Source organism: Abramis brama, assembly GCF_963993115.1.
Source record: "Abramis brama genome assembly, chromosome: 5".
Classification (NCBI taxonomy): Eukaryota; Metazoa; Chordata; class Actinopteri; order Cypriniformes; family Leuciscidae; genus Abramis; species Abramis brama.
Window position 1 is genome coordinate 12,952,350 of NC_139967.1, and position 25,241 is coordinate 12,977,590.

General features: G+C 36.9%; 1 protein-coding gene across 2 annotated transcripts in view; it reads right to left on the bottom strand.

The window, feature by feature from the left end:
• The window catches only part of tenm1 (teneurin transmembrane protein 1), a 155,502-nt gene that overhangs the window by 56,177 nt on the left and 74,084 nt on the right, over positions 1 to 25,241 (bottom strand). For both annotated transcript variants that reach the window (XR_014606269.1, XM_084114746.1), the window contains exons 6-11: positions 13,699 to 13,848; positions 9,145 to 9,353; positions 4,042 to 4,252; positions 3,730 to 3,831; positions 3,270 to 3,464; positions 1,726 to 1,926 (exon numbers count right to left, since the gene is read on the bottom strand). Coding sequence is in view for 1 of the 2 variants with exons in the window: in XM_084114746.1 (XP_083970872.1) it covers positions 1,726 to 1,926; positions 3,270 to 3,464; positions 3,730 to 3,831; positions 4,042 to 4,252; positions 9,145 to 9,353; positions 13,699 to 13,848 (1,068 nt within the window). In the remaining variant the exon portion in view is untranslated. The remainder of the gene's footprint in view (positions 1 to 1,725; positions 1,927 to 3,269; positions 3,465 to 3,729; positions 3,832 to 4,041; positions 4,253 to 9,144; positions 9,354 to 13,698; positions 13,849 to 25,241) is intronic.

Here is a 25,241-nt window from a genome sequence, read left to right on the forward strand (position 1 = left end):
TGCTCTCTGGCCCTCAGACAGAATAGCTTTGTCTTGACGTGTACTTACAGGATTCGTGACGGGTCAAACGTAGATGACAGTTTTTCATATCTTAAAAGTCACTTAAAATCAGCTGCCAAATCCCTCCTCTGTAACTGCAGCACTGAGTGTTCAGTTTGGACAGCCTCTCCTCTGTCTTTCTCACTTATATCACCCTCTACCATTCAAAACAAATTATCCTTGCTGTTCTATAAAGCACATCGGACGAGAGTTCTTCCTCTCAATCACACGCGAGATATAAATGTCTGGCAATGACAGGAAGGGCATTAAACTGGAATGTTTATTAATACACACATTATCAATTTTACTGCTCTGCCGTGAAAACGGGCAGTTTCATGCTGTAATATTCATGCATTTTGATAAATATTTCATTTTGATAATATAATATTTAATAAATGCTTTCATTTTCTAGCCAGTGGCCAAAAGGCACTGAGTTACAAAATCCTGCCGATCTTCCAGAAAAGCAATCTCTCTGCAATAAAACAGTGTTCTTATTTAAATATCATGATTGTTAACCAGGAAATGATGAAACTGGTGGCATGTCCATGAATAGGGTACAAAATAGGACCTGAAATTCTTCCCTATTAACAAATAGTACAGTGAAAGGAGGCCTTTAACCTTCAAAACATATTGATAGACAGCCTCAGGAGAGGTCAGACTAAATATTACAAAATATTTTTTATTTTCTATACATTTTATGTGAGGTTTCCAATTTGTGCAACCTTGTAATGATCATTTATGGTGTTTAATACATCCAACTCAAATAAAAAAGTACAAATAAATAAATAAATAAAAATGGCAGAATGAGTAGCAGCTTATGTTATCACTCAGTTATAGCTAGATAGTTTATGGACTAAATGTTAGTTTGTAGTTATTAAAAAAGTTTTATGTACCATAAATGAAAGGAAAATGTTTATTTTAACATATTTTTTTAACACTGACTGAGAAAGTGAGGACATTATTTAGTTGTCCTCTTGTCCCACCTGTAGAAAGAGATACATTATGACAAATTATGTCACAATTCTGATGTTGTATGATTTCAGTTATAGGGTACTATTGCAAAAAAAAAAACCTTGGAGGTGAGATGGGCAAAATTCTTCACATTATATGCGTTTACAACTGGTTACTCTTCATGCTAGGTTCATTTTATATAAGATAATACTGTACTTCACCTGATATATCCAATAGTTCTCACAACCTAAAAATATGGAATTTGGGCCGCTAAAGCTTTTAAAATAGTAATGGGATACCAAAGTGTACCATATTCGTGGACAGTGCCTGGTATATATCATGCATTTAACTGCAATCCTCTCCCTCCATCTGTAAAACACAATGAAATTCTACAGTCCAGCAGGTTATTTTACGAGATGCAAAATCAATCAGACAATAAGAATGACTCTGTTTTCTCTCTATTAAAGAAAGTACATTCCCCTTTTACAATATATATCACATTACAATTAAGAGCCGATCCATACTCCTGCACATAGTGCCCTGCTTTACTCTGTTAGACAAGAGCAGAACTCGGAGTTCAATAGTAACCGAATCAAACCAAAATCAAAAACTTCTGAGTGAGAGACGCGTGACCAAATTATGAAAAAGCACTTTCAAGGCTGGAAATACAAATGATAAGATGGAGAAAGCCTTTGTACACATTTACTGTATATGAGTGCATTGATTGTAACTCACCCATGGTGCAGTCGTCGCCACTCCAGCCCGGCTCACACACACACACCCCTGTCTGGGCTTGGTACGTTCCATGACCTGAACATTGCTCTTTACAGGCAGGAAGTGCCGTCTCACAGCTCTCACCTCCCCAGCCTGCGGAACACACACACTCACCGCGCACACACACACCCCGACCTGAGCACAAGGGATCCACGCAATCGACTGTAGACACACAACCAAACACACAGAAATAGGAGATTTAGTACCCATGAACATTTAATTGCAGGTGCATGTAGGATATATGTGCGTATAAAGTTTTTCTTCACACAATTCGGGTAGAAATTGAGGTGCAAATTACCTCTGAGACATCTAATCCCATCCAGATAGGAAAGCATGTGATTGCAGTATATTACTGTTTTCGCAACACATCCCCTCATATATTTTGACCTGTGTCAAACACCATAATTACAGCTGAAATTCATGTGCTGTCTAGTGTATTTTCATTATAGATTTGGAAAATTAATTGTAGGTAAAACAAGATTTGAGTTTAGCATACCAGTTGTACTGGTAAGTGAGAGAGCTAAGCTGATAAATGTTGTAATTATGGCCAATAATAGTAAAAATTCCATCATTTTGTCCAAATAAATTAAAAATACAACACTAAAAATCAATCATTTTAAATGCTAGTGTATTTAGGGATCACAATATTATTATGTACAGTATGAAAAAAAAAATGTATTTTAAGATTAACATAAATTGTAATTATTAATGCTTTTTAACTGAGCGTAAGATAACGACCAAGATAATCTAAATGTAAAAATATTGTGTGTGTGTTTCTCATTTGTACTGTAAGTTGCGTCCGCAAAATGAATAAATGTAAATGTAGTAGAAAAGATTAAATCTTTTCCTTAATAATATACATTATAATTATATCATATAATCTCTATTCGGTCTGAATCAGAATATGAAATTATGGGCATCCTCTGTTAATAATTATAACTCAAACGTCGTTAAGAAAATGAATTATGTTTGAATAGTGTTTAAAACAGAGTCAGAGACAGCAAAACATAAAATCTCCACAGTTAGAGAGAGTGCATAACAAAAAAGAACAAGATACAAATACATGGAAATTCCAATTACAACAGCAACAATATGTTCACTTCCGTGTGTGTGTGTGTGTGTAGATGCGGAAGGTGTCTGATGGAAAAGCTAATTTGGTGGATGGATCTACATGGGATTAAATTGAGTCTCTCTCCTTAGCTCTCTCTGTCTCTCACTCTATCACTGAAATGGCAGCAATGAATTTTCAGCTTAATGGTTATGGGAGAAAGTGTGTTTAAAATCCAATTACAGGACATTCATCATAAACAAGCTGCGAAGACAGACTTGTAGCTCTATACGCACACATGCAATCACACTTGCACTGAGCATGATGGTCATGAAGCAGATGAGGCTTATTTGTGCTTCAAACTTAATCTTTCTATCTAAAAACGAATCTAGTCCATCAAAAGCTGAAAATGTTTTAATGAAAGATTTGAGTGTGTGTGTGTGTGTGTGAGCTGTACCTTGCTCACAGTTATCGCCCTTGAATGCAGGAGCACACACACAGATTCCGTTGACACATTCTCCATTGTTGGAACAGGTGGGATCGATACACTGGCCTTCCTCCACCTCACACTCCGCCCCCTTCCATCCAGTGTGACACACACACACACCTTTCTCGTAATCGCCATTACCACTACACAGCACTGGGCAAGAGTCTGAAATATACACAAAAGCATAAATAATTAAATGAATCAGATCTTTGTAACATTGTGTAACTGTCAGATTGTAATATTGTTTGAAAATAAAGCTTATTTAGTTTATAATTGCAATGATGTTTGATGGCATTCTTGTACAGATAAAATGTATATCATGTTAATTAAACAATGTATTTTTTTTGCATAATTATATCGTGTATCATTGGGTGATCATGATTATATTATGTATTATTGTGTGATGATGTGTTATTGTGTTGAGTTATACCTTTTGAACAATCTGGCCCCAGGAAGCCAGTAAAACAGTGACAGTGTCCGGCGACACACTCTCCGTTACCGTTACAGTTAGTGGAGCAACCGTCTATGGTTTCTGAACACACAAACACAATAAAAATTCACTATACAATTAAATTATTCTGAAGTTTTGTATCAATTTACCTATTTGTATCATAAGCACGCATTTTTACATCCAAAAATACAATCATGATGCAATAATTTAGCATATATTAAAAAGAAAATGATTAAAGAAAATAAGGAAATAGACAAAGACAATATTTGCATTTCCAGCGTGATCTCTCACCAATGGGTGTGCTGTACACTACCACCTGTTCCATCTTGCGACCATCATTATAGAAAGCCAGGTACCAGGTGCCTACATCAAGATATTCCACAAAACCTGTCTCCTGCAGGGCAGACATCAGCAGACTCCGTGGAGGAGCGTTCAGAGTTTTGACATTCCGGGAATCCTGCTTTATCAGCTGTCTCCCATCCAGCAACTTCACAAAGTCAAACTGGAGAAAAAGGACATTTAGTTAGTTATATGTGTATCTGATCTAAATTGTGCTAAAAGAACATAGCACAGATCTAAAGTTGAATTCATGGCCTTGGCACTGACCATCCATAACGTGGAGATATAACTTGGTGCTCTGAGTCTTAGCAGCCCCCTGTACTCTACCCTATGTCTTCTAGATGCTGACAGCCTTGGCGTACCCCCCGAAAAAAACAAGCTCCTATTTATAAGTCCAATACTTGCCAAAACATGCATCCCACAGAACTGTAAAAAATATATTAAGTATATCCACCCAACACTGGCAACAACTCATGCTACATTACATTCATCTAGAAAAACGGCAACACTTTACAATAAGGTTTCATTAGTCTGCATTTGTTAACTACTTCAGTAAACATGAAATAAGAATTAACAATACTTCTAAAGCATTTATTAATCTTAGTTACTGCTAATGTCAACATTTACTAATACGTTATTAAAATCAAAGGTTGTATTTGTTAACATTAGTTAATGCACTGTGAATTAACATGAACAGCTGGATTTGTATTAACTAATATTAACAAAGATTAATAACTACTGTAACAAATATATTGCTCATTGTTAGTTCATGTTAGTTAATGCATATACCTTATTGTAAAGTGTTACCAGAGAAACTGAGTGTGTCTGACAAACTCTCCGAATGCCTTGATGCCTGGGAATCTAGTTTCAGATGCATTAATATGAACCCATGATACCAAACATATTCATTATCTGCACCTGTAGGAAGTCTCCACTGGGTTAATGCATGGCATCATATATAACTTCCTGTTCATTTAATGAGAAAAAAAAAATACAAACAGATAATATGAACAAATAAAAAACAATATCAGTAGTGCAAAACAAAATAAAAATAAACTAAGGGAGTATCAATTAATAAATGTAAAGTAAAATACTGTACAATGTAAAATTAACTAAAACAACAGTGTGAACAAATAAAATTAAATACAGTGCAAAATAAAGTAAAAAGAAATGCCGTAACAGTGCAAAGCAAACTTATAAAGTAGCAATTAGCTTAATTAAATTTAAACAAAAGGAATGAATTAAACCATGTAAAATTAAGAATTAAGAAATAAAACGAAACATCAATAGGGCAAAAAAACAAATAGTATAGACAAATAAAATAAGATAAATAAATAAGCAAAATAAAATATAAATACAATAAACCAGGACAGCAACAGTCAATGAATGTAAGCAAAAAAGGATGGATGTAAAAATAAGGAAAAATTAGGTAAAACAACAGTGTGGAAAAGTTCTCTAAAAAATAAAACAAAAATATCTGTAGTGCAAAATAAAGCAGGTAAAGTAAACTGAAATATAGTAACAGTGCAATGTAAACTAAGAAAATAGCAATCAGCTTTATTAAAAAACAAAAGGAACATATGATATAAAAAAAGTAAATAAGTAATGTTAAGAAAGAAAATGAAACATCAGTAGTGCAATGTAATAGTGCAAAATGTAGTGCAACATTTTTATAAAATACAAATACAAAAAAAAAAACCTAAGAGAGTAACAAATAATAAAAAAGGATAGCAGTAAATAAGTAATATTCATTAGATAAGTAATTAAGAAAGTTAAAGGAACGGTTTCTGGAAAGAGCTGTTGAAAGTGGATCTGACCGAGCACCAAAACACATGTAGCCAATCAGCAGTAGGGGGCGTATACACTCATGATGGGGGAGGAGAGAGAGTGAGTAAGAGGGAGATTTGAAGAAAGACTGTAGAAAGAGAGATGACTGACACTGTGCCCGAAATTGAATACTTCCCTACTATATAGTATGCGAAAAACATTATGCCAACATTTTGCCAGCACGGGTCACATATGTTATTATTCACCTATCATTTCCCTCTGATTTTAAGGACAACTTATGAGTAGGTAGGGTTAGATTTAGGGGTAGGGATATGGTTAGGATTAAATTTTCGGACAGGAATGTTGTTCCAGGATCAACAAAATATGTTGACCAGGAACTTGTCTAACTCTGCAAAATCAGGACGTGTGGGCACACAGTGCCAGTAGCATTTCCAGGCATATTAATCATGATTATCTTCCACACTCCCATTTGCTCCCCATTGTATTTTTAGGGGCATAAACTAGGACTGATCTGTTCCCATGCTTCAACATCCATAAACATCAGAGAAACATGCCTGCATTTTGAGCAAACACGGCCAGACACGCCGACATGTACCCAGTCCAGATCAAGTCTGGAGTCGCTGCAAATACAGCTCACCATCTGTGCTCGTTTGACTCAGCCTGCGATCCGTGTATCTGTGTTCAGCGTCTGTCTCATCACCCTGCATTACAGTGTCACTTCCATCCTGTAAGTTGTATGAATCTATCTCCAAGGAAACTGGGAATGATACATGGCGCGTGTGTCTGTCTGTCTGTATTTGGGGGGGATTGCCAGTGTTTAGACAGAGCTGTTACAAACATCAGAAACATCAATGAGCGGCGTTCTCCGAGGCACTACAGAACCCTCTGGCTATAATGAGTCCCTCTCCTCCTCCGGAGTCACTCTGGAAGCAGTGGAGGCACTGAAGCCCTATCGACTGTAATGACTCTCACGCTGACAGGCAGGAGCCAGCAGGGCAGCAGTCGCACCAGAGCCCCACTGCTTTTAATGACAGCCAGAGAAACTGAGGAACGATCGTGGGAGCTGCAATGGAGTTGACAGTCTCAGTGCAGTAGCGATCTGTCAGGCCTCAGTGAACACACACATGCAGACTCGCACTCGCGCACACTGAAGTAGACTTGTGGAAGCTGCGGCAGTGTAAACATCTCTATTCTGACACACACACAAAAGAAGCCTTTTCATTAAGCAGGAACAATTAACCAGTCTTCTTGCTTTGCCTCCGCCTACATATGCAAGCCCGTATGCAAATGAGGTACAAATGAGAAGCCTTAAATTGAATTACACCGGGCTCTAATTTCTTGAGCAAAGTGAACAGTTAATCTCGGATGATATCCTGAATAATGAGATGTAATTAGCATGTTGGGGTCGTCTGAAGCACCTCGTTAGATACGCTCCTGATCCTCCTTGTTATCTGCCAGTCATAACAATATGCACTTAGACAACGTTTACCAACATGAGTTATCATGACAAAACCTGGGCACAGATACAAAAATTTGATAACACACACACACACACACACACACACACACACACACACACGCGCACACGTGCACACACACACACACACACACACACCGTCTTACACAAACACACACAAAACTCATAAATAATAAATATTTTATAATTATTTATAAAAACAATTGTCAATTTAAATGTTAATGTTAATTTAGGATGATTATACAGGTGATATAAAACTAATGCAATCAAAAGCAATTGCTGTGAAAAAGTATTTGCCCCTGTATGAATTTATGTGTTTGTGCACATTTTTTATATTATAGCACCAAAGAATAGATCAGAACACAGGTATCAAAACATGTTTTACAAAAGTTGAACAATTTTTACACTTGACACGGCTTATTGATCCGGAAATAAAACAATCAATATATTTAAAGACACTTTTCATAACTTCCACTTAAAGCTTTACTCATTTGCCACAATTTGTCTTTGAATCATTTTCATTTAGGTGTTTTTCTTTGCAAATATCAGCATGTGATTAAAGGAGAACTCCGGTCAATTTTAACATTGAGCTCATTTTTTGGTAAATTTGGAGTGCTGTCAGTACAGAGAACAACGACAAAAATCGGTGTTGCCTACACCGTGTTATCCTCTTTTTAAAATTTGCACCCTGTTGACTGCAATGGGGCCTCTTAACATCCTTGATGTGTCATTACAAGTGCACAGCCAATGTGAGTGATTCCTTCAGAGTGAACACGGTGAATCTGACTGCAGTAGATGTGAAAGATATGAATAAAAATTAAGTTAATTCGGCCAGCGCTCATACCTGTATTTACATCTTGTTTTCGGTCGAAGTCCACAGTAGTCGATTGTCGAGTTCTCCACTGTTGCTTAGTTACCTATGATCACGCACGTGAACTCGACAATCGTCTACTATGGACTTCGACCGAAAACAGGAAATAAATACAGGTATGTGCGCTGGCCGAATTAACTTCATTTTTATTCATATCTTTCACATCTACTGCAGTCAGATTCACCATGTTAACTCTGAAGGAATCACTCACATTGGCTGGGCACTTGTAATGACACATCAAGGATGTTAAGAGGCTAAAAGCAGGTTTAAAACTTGCCCCATTGAAGTCAACAGGGTGCAAATTTTAAAAAGAGGATAACACGGTGTAGGCAACACCGATTTTTGTCGTTGTTCTCTGTACTGACAGCACTCCAAATTTACAAAAAAATGAGCTCAATGTTAAAATTGACCGGAGTTCTCCTTTAATTCCGATTATAGTTTAATAGTTTCACATTTCTCAATACTTGGGTCACTTTTTCAAAACTCTTCACACTGTTCTCCTAACCAATAATTTCACATTTCACATGTGCTAATTTCACATTCAAAATGCACTAAAACTACCAAAACATCATTCATGTCTCAATTTTTTTTAACATTTTTTATATGGATTCAGAATATATTTAAATATTGAATTGAATGCATTCCACGATCCACAGTTTAGCCCACATAGACTGATGTTGTGAAGAGTTTTATATAATATTAAGTAATATTAAATAATATTAAGAAATGTGTTCTAGCGATTGTAAAAAAACAAAACAAAAAAAATGTTATTCACTGTACTGTAAATACTTTTACATTTTTAATACATTTACAGATATATTATACATATTTATACAATATAACATGAAATAATGTGCACAACTCACTTAATAAAAGAACTTGGGTTATATTTTCTATATTGGTGTTTGCATGTGATTACCTGTGTGTGAGTAGGTGGTATATTCCTCCTGCCGTAGATACCCAGCAGAGCATCTCGTGTGAGTGAGATGTTGAACTTGACATACTCAGGGTGGTGAACCATAATGTGAAACCTCCAGAAGAGTCCAGGAGGAATTGCTTGGACCAGCTGTGTCCCGACAGCCACCTCTCCCCTCTCTATCACCCTGCCTCGCTGAATCACCTCTTTATCTGTCAAGCCAAATGGAAAGTAACATACCTCCAATTTCCATGATTTATCCATAGACAAAAAAGTTGAATAAAATGATTGGACCAAGTGTTTGCCAAGTGTGCCTGCAACATAAGCTTTAAAGTATTAGTTCATGTCATTTATTCAAGTCGTTTCAAACCTGTATGACTTTCTTTCTTCCATGGAACACAAAAGGAGACATTTTCAATGATATTCTGGTCGCTCTTTTTAATGCAGTTACAATGATTGTGAATTGGAGCTTTCAGGATTCAAAAAGGACACAAAAGCACCATAAAATTCTCATCAAAGTATTCTATATGGCTCATGCAAAATAGTCTCCGTCTCATATTCCATATGATAGCTTTGTGTGAGAAATAGACTGAAATATTGTGCAGATGACTTTTATGGTGCTTTTTTTTGTAATTTTAAAGCTTGACAGGCCCAGTCCTCGATCACTTTCAGTATATGAAAATAAAAGAGTGGTCAGGATATTCTTCATACATTTACAGAAAGCCATATACTGTAGGTTTGGAACAATATGAAGGAGAATAAATAATGGCAGAAATATTTTGATTGAACTATTTAAAAAAAACAAAAAAACATTTCCTCTTAAATAAGGTAGATACCAAAAGCATACACTTAATTTAAGCTTAAGGATGATAGTTGTTAAAGATAAAAAAATAATGCAACTGAGCTCATGTTCTCTGATGGTCACATAAAGGCTGTAGATCTCCATAAAAAATGTGGAGAGAAAAAAAAGGCGCCCGAGGGCTTTTAAATGAATCCTGCCTCTGATGCTATCAACACATCTATCGCCACTATCTCCACATCTAAACGTCAAAAAGAATTATGTATTTTTCAGAGGTTTGGTTGATGTGAATCAAAAGTGATCATCTGCAGGACTCTTTGAAAAGCTCTGCCGTCTAGAGTCAAATTCAGGTGACGGCAAAGATGAAACGGCACCTGCTGTATCTAGACAGAGCTTTGGTAGTGGGACCGAAACCCTTATGGACTGTCGGGTGTGAGGTTATTTACATTACCTTTAATAGAACAAGCACACCTGTGCATTAATAAGTTCATACAGAGGGGGGTAGTGCAGCCTAGTGGTCAAAGATCTGGGTTAGAAAACCAAAAAAAAAATTGCAATTCTTGAACTATGATCAGTCTGTGCCCTTGTGCAAGACACTTAACACCTGAGGTAGGTTGCTACAGGGAGAACATCCTTGCATCATAACGTAAAGGCTATTGGAAGTTGCTGAAAAAAATATATAAAGGGCCCCTATCACAAAAATGGTATTCTCTCTCTCTTTCTCTCTCTCTCTCTCTCTCTCTCTCTTTCTCTCTCTCTCTCTCTCTATATATATATACTATTATCAGGGTTCCCACACCTTGGTTGACTTCAAATTCAAGGACCTTTCAAGGACTTTCCAGGTCCAATACCCTCAAATTCAAGGACTTAATGCGGGGACACATTTGTTGTGTCCAACAACAAACGATGAGGTACCATCGTAGTTTCATGCGCACGTGAACTTCATGGCAAGTACCTCATGCGGGAAACACTTAACATAACTCAGGGTTTTTCCTGGCTCAAAATGAGGCGGAGGTGGTAAAATCCTATTAATGTATTTTAATAATAAGATAAGAAAATTTTTTACATTTTAAAGATAAATTCATTAATGTGGTGCACTTTGAGTCACCCAAATCCACTGTTAAAAATAGATAATCCACCCGCAAACCGCCTATATTCTCTGATTTAGATATCTGCATCTGATCATCACATTACAATTATTCAGATTATCACTGTTAAGCATGATAGTATGGTAACATATCACACTGAAGTAGGCTGATTTAAAATGAACATTTATTTAAAATAAAAGTTCTTCTTTTGGCAAAATTACATAATTCCTTAATAGCCTAAACAGAGGCTTTACTCCCTTCAAACTTAAATTGTTTAATTTCATTGTTGTTTCAATCTTTCATTACATTACTGTTTGAATACACTACTTTTTTGTACCTTTTATAAAGGGCATTTTTCCCCTAATTTTATTAAGTGTATACTCCATCTTTCATTTCAAATTCTTAAATTTGATCAATATATTAAATTAAAATAATAAGACACTAGACTGTTACCAATTCAATTAAATAATTTACATTGAAAAATAATAACTGTATTAAATTAGATTCTTTTAAATATTTTTGAATATACAAATAAGGAATGTTGAAAAGAATGATACTTTGAAACTAAACCGCCAGTAGGAGGCGGCAGGCGACCGTCTTAATGAGCAAGTCATTGAGTTATTCATTCAAACGATTCGTTCAAACGGCTGATTTATTCAGAATGAGGCAGTTTATGAATGGGTAATTGAATCTTTGACTCAACCGATTCTTTCAAAACGCTGAATCATTCAGTAATGCAACAACTGTTGCATGCCATGCGCGATGGTTCTGTGGTGATCTTTGTTTGGAACTATTTTCGCTGCTGAAACAGAACAAAAACAGTCATTGCGTCTAAAATGTAAGTGACTTAATTTTAACTATTTGTTTATTGAACTGTTATGAAATCAGTCTCGGTTTCAATCTTGATGGCATTCAGGCAAACAGCACTCTGGTCGTGTGTAGCCTAGGCTATATATTGTTTCTTAAAGGGGCTATATGCTTTTTTCTGAAATTTAAACTCGCGACTGACACCTGTGGCCAAAAAACGGAACTGCTCTTCCTTTCTGCTCGCTCTCGTACGTGCACACTTCACAAGTCATCCGCTGCAAAGAAGTCAACATTATGTTTACAGAGGTAAGAACAGTCAAATACATATATTGTTTGAGAAACTAAGTTTGTTTGCTGACTAGCGGTGGTGGCAGAGTGATCTGAAACGTTTAACATGAACGCGCTTGACGTCACATCCGCAGACAGCGCGCGAAAAATCCGACCCGACAGAAAATAGGAAAAATAGGATACAGGCTTATAGGTGCACCCACTGTGAGCTGACAAGGTGTCAGTATGCTCATCAGGAGATGTTTGAGTCATACATGGTCAAATAAAAAGGCTATTGTTACGTTTATTTTGGGGAAACAGTTGCATATAGCCCCTTTAACTTCAATATGTTATAAATAACTGCGCGAGCCTCAACAGCGCTACATTGTTACCGTCAGTACATTAGGTAGGACTATATTATTATCAACCATAGGCTATCAATCACCACTTACTTTAAATGAAATAAAACAGAATCATCCTCACGTTTTCGGTGATTCCCTAGTTATTTTTTATTGTCGAGAGACGGAGGCGGCCGCCTCATAATTCTCTATGCAGGAAAAACCCTGGTAACGTAACGCGTAAATGCGCTTAACTAGTGCAAATCAAGCAAGCTAGTATGCAAAGGCCATGAAGTGTTGGCGAAATAACACATTAGGGGACTGGAGTGAATATGGAATTATTTCCAGAAAACTTCTTGCACAAAATAAATTCACGCACTTTCAAGCACCTGTCTCTATGTATGTTTATTTTCAAAAACTTTCCAGGGCCTTGAAAACATTTTTTCAGATTCACAAACTTTCAAGGATTTCAAGGACCCGTGGGAACCCTGTATTATACTATACCAAATGTATATATATATATATATATATATATATACACTTTCTATTTATCCTTAAAAAATAGTTACAGTTTCCACAAAAATCAGCACAATTGTTTAAAACATTGATAATAACAATAAATGTTTATTGAGTAACAAACCAGTGTTCAGAATGATTTCTGAAGGATCATGTGACACTGAAGACTGGAGTAATGATGCTGAAAAATTGAACAAATAAGTGCAGTATTGGTAAGCATAGACTAAAAAAATTATTATTATTAATCAACTAATTAAAAAATCTTACCGACCCCAAACATTTGAATGATAGACGTGTACATTCAGTATGTACTAAAAATAACCACTTCAGGATATTTCAGGACAATTATCTGTTTATGTAGTTACTTTTGGCACTTCTTAAACTTCTTAAATATGTGATGTACATCTTGGAGTTACAATGTAAGCATAGGCACATTTCCCATTTACCCTACCAATGGATCAGATAAAAATTCTATTTTATTCAATTAACATTGCAATACAAACTCTACTACTCAGGGGTTATCTGAGCTAAAATAATTTACTGTTGTTTACTGACATTAATTAAATGACAAATAAACTCTGAATGAACACACACACACACACAAACACACACCTCTATTATCTTTAGCTGTAGGCAAAGACTTGACATTTAGGCCCATTGTGTTAAATGACATAATATCATTAATATCAGACTTGTATAGAAATCATGTTAGAAGACTTAAGTAGCAGGCACACACACATACCTGGCTGTGTGGTGTTGAGTCCTGGCAGGTGGACAGGAGTGAAGGTGAAATCGGCTCCCGGCAGAGGCTGATCATCTTTACTCATACCGTTCTCATAGAGCTCTCCTTCCACTCGCTTCAGATGCCACGGCAACCCCAGCAAATGAACGACTGCAGACAGATAGAATGAAAAATACAACAATAGAACGATAGAGTTAAGTCAAGTCATCTTTTTTTATATGGCGCTTTTTACACTACATATTGTTTCAAAGCAACTTTACAGTAATAAACAGAAGAATAACGATTCAATGATGCAAACAGAATTCAATTATGATGTAAAGCAGCTCTAAATAGACAATAGTAAACAGTCTATTTATGATTATATAAATAAATAATTAAGATAGAACGATAGATAGATAGATACTGTAGATAGATAGATAGATAGATAGATACATACATACAGCAGGTAGACAGACAGACAAATCACAATGTAATATTGTCTAGAAGAATTTATTAAGATTTCGTATAAGTAAGATGAATGAAACGTTCACAGACAAATTTGCATGTTAATTGCACACTGAAAATGAGATCAGAATATTGTATTAAACCATTCTTCAATACATCCAATAACACTCGTCTCCAGCTATGTTTTTTGCGCACACATACGTTTAAGGTCTTCTCTTATCCCATCATCTCTTGAATGTGTGAGGAAGGCTGCAGAGGATTCTGGGAGTGGAATATAAATCGCTCAGGTGGCATTTTATGATCTCCCAGCAGTGAAAGGCCTTTGGCGCATGATAATGACCTCATCCTAATTACAGCCAATAAAAAGGACAAACTCTCATTCTGCTCACCTCAGGGCCCCCGATACCAGCTATCTCATCATGCAGTTTCCCTCTCTCTCTTTCTCCTGTGCGTGTGTGTGTGGGATTTCAGTCGATCAGGGAAATGAGGTGAGAAGATATACTGACGACGAGGTCTGGAACGGCGAGTGAAAATCAGGTTATTCACCCAGCTAGTTTCTCCCTCTCATTCCCTCCCGTTCCTCAGGCGCACAGGAGTCGCGTGTGGGTTTGCGCGCGTGTGCGCACATTGGGCTCTGCCGTGAGGAGGCGTCTTTACGAGCCATAAAGAGGGATTGGTGTCTCAGCAGGGAGCTGGATCTACATGATCCTCTCTTTTATCTCCCCCTATTCGCCCTCATCTCTCTCTCTCTCCCTCACACACACACACACAAAGTAGCTGCCATTGGCTAAATGACAGATCACCCCAAGCACTGCGGATCAGCTTTAACACAGAAATTAACAGGGTCTAGAGTTCAGTTCAAGAACGGACATAAGATACTTTTCTATTGTCCCATTCACACCTGAAATAAACGTGTTTTTGGTGATCGGATAGCACTTAATCAGACTGTGATTGATACCACTTTTAGAGGCTGTCAAGGACAAATTCTGACACAGCTAAACTAATACAGATGTTGCACAACAAATAATCATTATCTGTCACTTTGATGGCCTGGGATTTAAATTTTCTGTCTAGTGTTTCCCATCCATTGACATTGATAGAATAACTTCTCTAGTAAAAGCTCTTTTAGTCTTACCAAGAGCTGTATTAACTTTTTCCTTTTATACTTTTATTCCAAGACAACAGATATAGCACTCTTGTGACCTGCTCACCCAATTTAATAAACAATATTCCATGAATTATTTCTCTGAGCTACACCGAGAATCACTTGTTTCTCTCCCCAAACCCTCATATCTCTCTACTGGTTGCAGGGGCACTTAAACAAGTTTTTCGCCATCTTTATATTTTAATCATGAACAATAAAACATGGTAAAAAGTTTCCAATACAGTTAAAAAATAATAATAATTAAAAAAAAGTCTTGCATACAAGAAACATCAGCATCATACAAATTGATTTACCCAATTCGTTAAGTTTATATATCCGTTCAGTGTTGTGGAAATTACACCCCACCAAAAAAAGAAAACAAAAAAAGAAAATCACTGTTTAGATCATATTTTTCAACATGGAATAATATTTCTATTAATTTTCATAATTTAAGAATCTAAGTCTTGGACAAACGTAAAACAATAAAACATGGTAGAAGTTTCCAAGACATCTCATATGTGACATCCAAGACATAAATGATCTCCGTACCCAAAGTTAAAGAAAGTTTCATAAAAATGGATTAGTTACCCAATTTACCTGTCTGTTTAGAAAAAAATATGAACAGAGCTTTAGACAGGACAACAGAAAGAAGGTGGGTGAGATTGACAGAAGAGAAATTGATAGATGGGCAGATCGATGACATCACAAAGCTCTCTATAGGTGTGTGTGCGTAGGCGAGAGCTGTCCTGTGTGCATGTGTGTACAGGATCACAAAGCGCTGTAAAGGTGCGCATCTGGAAGGTCTCATAAATTCCACAGAGGCCACATTTCTCTCCCCTGCCGGACTCCGAGCCTTGAACAGCAAACATCGATCCCTTAAAACCTCTAACCTCTCCGCTAGTTCTCTCTTTACAACCGCTAATGAAGAGAAAAATCTCTCTCTCCCCTTCTTTCTCTCTGCCATTTTTCTCTCTGACCCTTCTCCCCCACTTTTCCGCTCTCTCTCTTTCGACAAGATGGACTACTGGGAAGGATTCAGCACTCTTGAAAGGGAGAGAGAAATAGAAAGTGAGAAGGACGCCATTCATCAAGGCTTTTGTTAAATCAACAGATTTTAACATGATTTGTAGAGCTAGAAACATACAACATTGAGTACGGGATCTGTCGCATACGTGTGCGTATGCACGAGAAAAAAGAGAGAGAGAGATAAAGAGAAAGACAAAGAGACGTGTTTCACAGGAGAGGACTGAGAGCTGCTCACTAAACAAAAGTCCCACATACATCAAAGCCGACTTTAACCTTGATGCTGAATAGCAGACTACCCTGAGACTGAGAAATGGTTAAGCTCTCTGAGTTTAATGTCACACTACAGTTTGTTAATATCCTCGGCTAGGAAGCTGGGCTAAAAGAAATGGATTCGTTTATTGTGTGTCCTGGCTATCGGTCAATGAGAACAATGAGCTTTTGTGGGCTGGCCATTGTGGAGGCGAGTCGATGTTGAAAAAGGCACAAGCTTCGCATCCGGGCAAAAACCCGATCCCCCTCAGGATGTCTAGAGAGAATGGTCTGGAAGATATTGAATTAAGGGATGTAACGGACAGGAGGCGGACGTTTTCACATCCAGCTGCTGTTTTGAAATGATGGAAATGTTGTTTAGATGAGGAATGCTGTAGACGGGCGGTACAGGTTAAATTAATAGAGCAGTTATGAGGCTGGGCGGACAGCTTCTGAGGGAGGGTCTTACAGCCAATGACAGGAGAGGAGAGTTTGTGTGAATTGATCATCGTTTGTTGAGATGTAAAAATGCTTCGCATGAATGTTCGCGAGGTCATATTTCCAGAGGACGCCACCGTCGTCTGACCTCGCCACTTTGCCCAACTGAGATAACTCCATGACTTTAAAATGAAGACAGAAGACAAATGTTTTAAGGAGAGATTAGGCCTTTCTCTTCAAGAGGAGTAGATAAACCCTCCCTTTTAGTGAGGAGAGAACAAAGACACCTCTTCCTTACAGAAAAAAACCCATCCTATCTTAGAGGACTGAGATGATTGGCAGCATAAATCTGTCATTTTCTTCTTGTTTATGGAAAACTTGCATGGAGGTGACTGAATGCAAAAAAAAAAAGAACAAAAAAAAAGGAGATTTTCATGGAAATGCTGTCAATCAAATTTTCACTGCTGTCAGACAATCAGATTTTAGCACTCTTCTGTGTCCTATGTAAGAAAACTTCACTAATCATTGAAACATATAAACATGCCAAAAAAATAATAATAATAATAATAATTTGTATATTAAAAAAAAGAACATTTCTTTTCAAATGAATCATAGTTATTTTAAAGAAATGTCTTGACTGAACTAACAGAATCATGTTGGCATGACTGCTATCTGCCATCATTGTAACATTTACAATTTATCAATTTAAGGAGTCCTAAGCAAATTGCTCCCTTTCTTGATGTGGTTTAAAATGATTCAATATTAAGAGCTTCATTGTTTTTTATAGGTAATATACCTGGAGAGCAAAGTACTTGTAATATTAAACTACAGACAACATCACATGAAGACTCATAAAATACCTAAAAAAGCCACACACAGATCTCAACACTTGAAACTCTGGAAAGATAACGCTCAATTAAATCCTCATTTTGAGTAGAGTAACTGAAACTCAAATCCGGAAGTCACAAAACAACAAGTTACCAAACATGATCCGAACACAATCAATAACAACGATGTAAATAAAGCTAGCAAACAAATGCAATTATATTAATTATGTATGCCCCAGTGCATGCTGGGAAGAGGGCAAATGGGCAAACCACAAAACCCTTTTCCCGTGTAAGCCCATTCTAGGATTTCAGTTTAGGAGGGGCTGAGCCCCCTACTTTATAATGAGCTGATCTGGCTCAGAACAAAACATCTCGTTTAACTGTGAGATGTCACGAGTCTGAACCTTTCTCACCTGACAACTTTTTAAAAATAAATAAATTAAAACTACATCTGAGTCAATTTATGTACAGTATATAAGCAACTGTGGCGCATCTTATTTTGTGGTTTCACAGTAGCGGAGAGCATTTGGATAGAGAAATGAAGAATGTCTGTGAGTATATGTGAGGCTGAACATCTTACTATGACACTTAGGATAGATAGGATAATACTGCAACTTTACATTTCAAATAAACTTCAACTTTTACTTTTTTTAATGACTGGTAAGGGGATGATTATAACAACTGACACTTGTTAACCGAACATTAACCATTAACCGACAAGATTATGGTAAATTTGAATGAAATGAAATTAGAAAAGACAACAACAACTGTATAAGAATGATGCGTCTGTTATAACAAGCACTCTTGACGCATTTGTCACCTTGCACAATCCTCATACGCGCGTGTTGGTGATGTTGCAAGTGTGGTAATGTGGTGATGTCGTTATGAATTTAGGCAAGGCAAATTAATTGTAGTTCCTAATATTAATTTAATAACAATACTAGCCTTATAATAATAATAATAATTTAATACATTAATGGGAAAACGAGCCAATTATCGTATTGATATCGTCAAAGGCAGCAGCCATCACCGATATCTCTGACTATCGTCGATACGCGATTACAGGTTTTGCCGATATATTAGTATCGATAGTTGATTGGTGGAACTAGTTTTTCCGGGTTGCGTCCGTTGCTGGAGTGGCTAGAAGGTGCGCTGTCATTGAACAGTACGAGAGCGCTGAGAAGAGACTGCTGGCATTATACAGAGCGAGAGCGGCCACTAGAGGCCAAATAACAAACTATCACTGGACGAGTTGCTTACGTTAACACATGAGGCTGCACACAGCACAGAGAGAACATGCTGAGCGCAGAGTGCTGACACTTCAGATACGCACATGTATATGAATACATAACATTAAAGTACATATTGCCATATCATTATAAAGTAATTAATTTGTTGACTAGATGCTGCATTAACAGAGAAAGAACAGCAGTATGTTTGCCGTCGAGACTGAAAGGACTAACATTAGTAGCGGCTACCTCAAGCGAACAATGTGACAAAAACACACGCAAACCTGACCCAAATGTTTTATGTCGCAACTGTTACCATCTATTTGCATTAGTTTATATCCAGTCACTTTTATGCATTCATTAGCCGGCGAAGTTGCATATTTAAAGCTACATGTAGTGACGTGATTGCTTTCTCAACATTGATATGTTCATGCAGCCAACAGAAACATAAACAAATCAGAAACGCATTCGATTTCAGTTCTTTTCTTTTTTTTATCAGTAAAAACATATATTGTATATTGCATAATGTATATAGTTCATGAAAGCTAGCTAATACATCCTTGTTAACAAATGGGACTTGCAAAGTGTTACCTATGAAATTTACATGTTTCTATGTTATAGCTAAAGAAACACATATTTGACCTGTAATATTTTAATGTTTAAATTATTTTCTGTAGAGTTTGTTCTGTAGAACTTCTCATTTTAATATATTCATGTTTATATATTTATTTCATTTAGCGCATTTCAGTTCAGCACTGTTTTACTTGGAGTGTTATGTTTGTTTTTAATCCAGTATCCATTTTAAAATATATTGGTTGAATAATCGGTTACCTAAATATCGGTAAAATCCACTATCGGTCGACCTCTATATTTATATATATGGAATAAATAAGCCTATACGCTAAATAAATTTCACTTAAACAATTAAAAGAATAACAAAACGATGCGCTCCACAAACAAGTTCACAGGAAGGAAAGTGCACCCTGTTTGTTTTCTTCTTCTTTTTTCAAAATCACAATGTTTTGTTTTTATTGTGAGTGTACCCAAATACAATACAAGGAACATTTTCAAGTAATCGCGCAGGCACCTCACGCATACACACAAATACAACTTTTTGTTTTTTATCTTAGCCGGAAACACAAACGTCTAAACCTAGGGTGGGTAAACCAAAGCACACGAGAGATCCTAAACTGTGTGATTCTTCAGCAGGATTGTTTGTGCACCCAAAACACTGTACATCACCCTGGTTCAAAGGAGCCAGCTAAATGACAAGTGACTGCTGCTGATAAAAGCTGACTGCAAACTGACGAATGCAAATTAAGTACAATTAACCTGAGAACGCAGAGACACATTTATGTCTACACACAATGTGCAGGAGCTGGCAGATAAAAGGAGAAAAATATATGAAATGGTGATGAGATGCTTGTCAAAAGGTGCAGCAAAAGATGATGTCATTTTTTTATGGTAAAACATTCTCACAATCTCATCTTGATGTACAGAATCAATAAATTACTAATAAAATATTTTTTTGCCATTTTGTTTAGTAATGCAGAATATACACACTTCAGCCTTAAGTAAAACTAAAAACTAAAATAAATAAAAAATTAGAAATGTATATATTTATATCTCCGAACTCCTTGCCAAAGCTCTGGACTGGACTCCTGTAATGCGCTTTTCAGCTCTGCAAATGAGCTAGAATGCGGCGGTGGTTTTTAACGAACCCAAGAGAGCGCATGTTACTGTATGTCTCTCTTTGTCTCACTCCACTAGCTGTCAGTTGCTGCCCGCATCAAGTTCAAGGCACTGATGCTTGTGTACAGAACACTCGGCGGATCTGCACCCTTACCTCCACTCACTACTCTAAATCAATGTAAGAAAACCTGAAGAAACCTGCAGTCAGAAACCTGCAGTCATGATACCAGCACAAAGAGGAGCAAAATAACTCTCTCAAACCTTCACATTCATTGTCCTTTGATGGTGGAATGATCTTCTCTATCTGACTGCATCAGAAAAGGTGAATCCCTCTCTACATTTGAAAAACAAGTAAAGACAACTCACAACTGGTAATGGAAAAATCTCTCCATTCTCTACCCTCTAACCTATATTTCTGTAATAGCTTGTACTTTGTACTATTCCGAGCAATTTTGGTACTTTTTATTGTGGCACTTTTCAATTACTGTACCACTAGAATGGTTTAAGAAGGTTTAAGTATTCCTCATTTGCGAATTGCTTTGGATAAAAGTGTCTGCTAAATGAATAAATGCAAATCTCAATTGTTTCTCCTAGACAGCAATTAGATTAAATGGAAAGCAAAATGAAAGAGAGAGACAGAGATCTTTCTTCTGAGAGAAAGTAAAAAAGTACCCTAGTAATCTCATACGTGTCTCTTCTAGAGATCTCCACAACATCTCGCTTGGGCTTCAGATTTGTCAAGATCTCAAAGTCTGCAATGAAAAGCATTTCTCATCTAATTCATCCAGACCAAATGTTCTGAGCTATGCAATTCAATATTTTTAGGTTTTGATGATAGATGATAGATGAAAAGCATAAAAAGGAAGCCGATAATTATTTTCATGTTACGTCTGATAACTTTATATGAAAGGCCAAGCGTAAAATTCTATAATAATTTAATTAAATAAATAAAAAACACTAAAAACAAAAATCAGTCATGTTCCAAGTGAATTTAGGCATCACAACATTATAATGTGCAGTTTGAAAAATGGATATTTAAAGATTTGGTAAAGGTTAAATTTAACAATGTTATTAAATTATTAGTGATTTTAAAGATGAACCTGAAGAAGTGAGCGTTGGATGGTCATCTAAATGAAAAAAATAGGGTAAATGGGCATACACAATTAAATATTAATTGTGCGTGCTTTTTGAACAATTAAATATTATGCATATCCTGTATAGTATGCATCCTAAGTAAATGGCAGAAAATATCTAACATTTAAGATGCAGAAACATTCCAAAGCAGAAAAAACACTGAAGCTGGGATAGAGCTTTATCTGATGAAACCCCTCTCATGAGGCAGACTAACATGTTAATAAAGTCATCCTATCACTCTGAATAGCTTCATCTATCAGCCTGTTTAATTGTCTCAAGTACAGGCTTTATAAATGGCAGTTTATTTCAATAGATATGTGATCATGGCATTTCACTCATAAAGGCAACCAAATATACAAAAGCAAGGGTATAGACCAGGGTTCACCAATCTCGGTCCTGGAGGGCCGCTGTCCTGCAGAGTTTAGCTCCAACCCCAATTAAACACACCTGAACCAGCTAATCAAGGTCTCACTAGGCATACTAAAAATTTTCAAACAGGTGTGTTGGAGCTGGTTGGAGCTAAACTCTGCAGGGACAGCGGCCCTCCAGGACCGAGATTGGTGAACCCTGGTATAGACCTTATGTAGCTCCACCGCTTTTCAGCACTGCACTCGTTGTGTTCTGTCTTCCGGTTTGTATTTCCATAGCATGAAGGTAAGATCTTATGGATTTATGAATGAGCCGCTCATTTTAAATTCTTCCCGATCTACTCACTTTTGTTATGACATCCGTTAACACATTACAATGCTCATGATAACTTTTCTTAACTCTAAAATAAGTCCACTTCACTGAGGCCATAAAAATATACAGAGCTACCACATAAACAGAAGTTCAAAGACAAAATTCTACAATTGGCTTTGCACGCGTTTATCTGGCGCATAAGGTTTATAGGTGTTCTCTGAACAACACGCCTTCCTATCCATCAGCCGAAACCCCCTATTGCTTAGCCTTAGGGTGTGTCTTTATCCTCTGGAAACAAACATGCAAACACACAGATACACAAAATTCAACTGTTTGATTTCTTCCCTTTTAAGGGAAATGGAAGAAAGCCACTCTGCTGAGTGGGGTCTTCTGGGATCTAGTGGGTTTTTTTAGTTGATCTAGTGTTTTGATCATAAAAAGACAAATTATGATTCATAAATGTGCATCCATTTTCAACTGCTGTTGAAGCAATGAAGTCCTTTTCACAACTTCAAATTAGTGAAAAAAAAAAAATTGTGAGTGTATGTGTGTGTAAAAACTATGGCTGTCACTTAATCTAATTATTTGTTTACATCTATATTTGCTGTGAAAATCTGCCACAGGAAGATGATTAAAAGACATTATTGTGAAAGATGAAAGCAATGAATTGCATTAAATCTTTCAATCAAGACTGACAACCCTAGTAAAAATGTGTATGTGTATATGCATATAGATCTCACATATGGCTGCTGTATTATGCATGTGTTAGGTAGAAAGAAACATCACGAACACCATGTGTGTATAAGTGAAAATGAATAATACAGCAGCGGATGCCAGATTCACCGGAGAGAAAACTACGCCCACGCTCATACACATATGTCTACTGCTTCCTGCTCCATGGCCTTTTGCACGTTTAATGTTGAATGGGTCTTCACCCAATCTCAGCTTGCCACACCCTCACAATGCCTCACCCATTTCAGCAGTCCTTATGTCCTACACCGCTCCATCTACTTCATTCCTGCATCACTCCATCATTTACCAGTGGATTCAGATTCAGTAAATCCACATTCAATAAAAAGATTTTCTGGAATGAATAAGGTTGTCCAGTTCATCTCTAAAGCCAATCATTTAGTCACATAAGCCTGGTGGTTTTCAAAGTTTTTGATGTCACGGATCCTGTATATTCTTCTAGCCAATCACAGCTCAACAGAGCCATTTACTAGAATCAGTAGAGAGAGCTCACTTTATTTTCTTCATTGTTTATTTGGTGAAGTAAGTTAAAGGAATCATATTTTGAGAGATCAAATTTTCCTTGATCTTTTGAAATAAGAGTTCAATGTACTATGATAAAATAATAAAGAAACTTTTAGAACACAAAAATCTTCCGACCCACCCAGTCCAAAAATATCATATATTGCAGTTCAGCTCATCCTGAAATGCTTGAATGTGATGGCAGAAACTCAAATTCATTAACATATAACTGCCCAACGTTAGTCAAAAATGCCCATTCAGTGTACAGTATACACCCTAAAAAATGCTGGGTTGTTTCAACCCATATTTGGGTCAAATATGGACAAACCCATATTTACAAAAATATAAGGTTGGGTTTGTCAATATTTGACCCAAACATGGGTTGAAACAACCCAGCATTTTTTTAGAGTGTATTAGGCCAAACAATCATTACAACAAGAAGATCTGATCATTTCAGTCTGTCCTGTCACAGTAAAATGTAGGCTTTGCTAAAAAAAAAAAAAATATATATATACAGTGAGGAAAATAAGTATTTGAACACCCTACTATTTTGCAAGTTCTCCCACTTAGAAATCATGGAGGGGTCTGAAATTGTCATCGTAGGTGCATGTCCACTGTGAGAGACATAATCTAAAAAAAAAATCCAGAAATCACAATGTATGATTTTTTAACTATTTATTTGTATGATACAGCTGCAAATAAGTATTTGAACACCTGAGATAATCAATGTTAATATTTGGTACAGTAGCCTTTGTTTGCAATTACAGAGGTCAAACGTTTCCTGTAGTTTTTCACCAGGTTTGCACACACTGCAGGAGGGATTTTGGCCCACTCCTCCACACAGATCTTCTCTAGATCAGTCAGGTTTCTGGGCTGTCGCTGAGAAACACGGAGTTTGAGCTCCCTCCAAAGATTCTCTATTGGGTTTAGGTCTGGAGACTGGCTAGGCCACGCCAGAACCTTGATATGATTCTTACAGAGCCACTCCTTGGTTATCCTGGCTGTGTGCTTCGGGTCATTGTCATGTTGGAAGACCCAGCCTCGACCCATCTTCAATGCTCTAACTGAGGGAAGGAGGTTGTTCCCCAAAATCTCGCAATACATGGCCCCGGTCATCCTCTCCTTAATACAGTGCAGTCGCCCTGTCCCATGTGCAGAAAAACACCCCCAAAGCATGATGCTACCACCCCCATGCTTCACAGTAGGGATGGTGTTCTTGGGACGGTACTCATCATTCTTCTTCCTCCAAACACGTTTAGTGGAATTATGACCAAAAAGTTCTATTTTGGTCTCATCTGACCACATGACTTTCTCCCATGACTCCTCTGGATCATCCAAATGGTCATTGGCAAACTTAAGACGGGCCTTGACATGTGCTGGTTTAAGCAGGGGAACCTTCCGTGCCATGCATGATTTCAAACCATGACG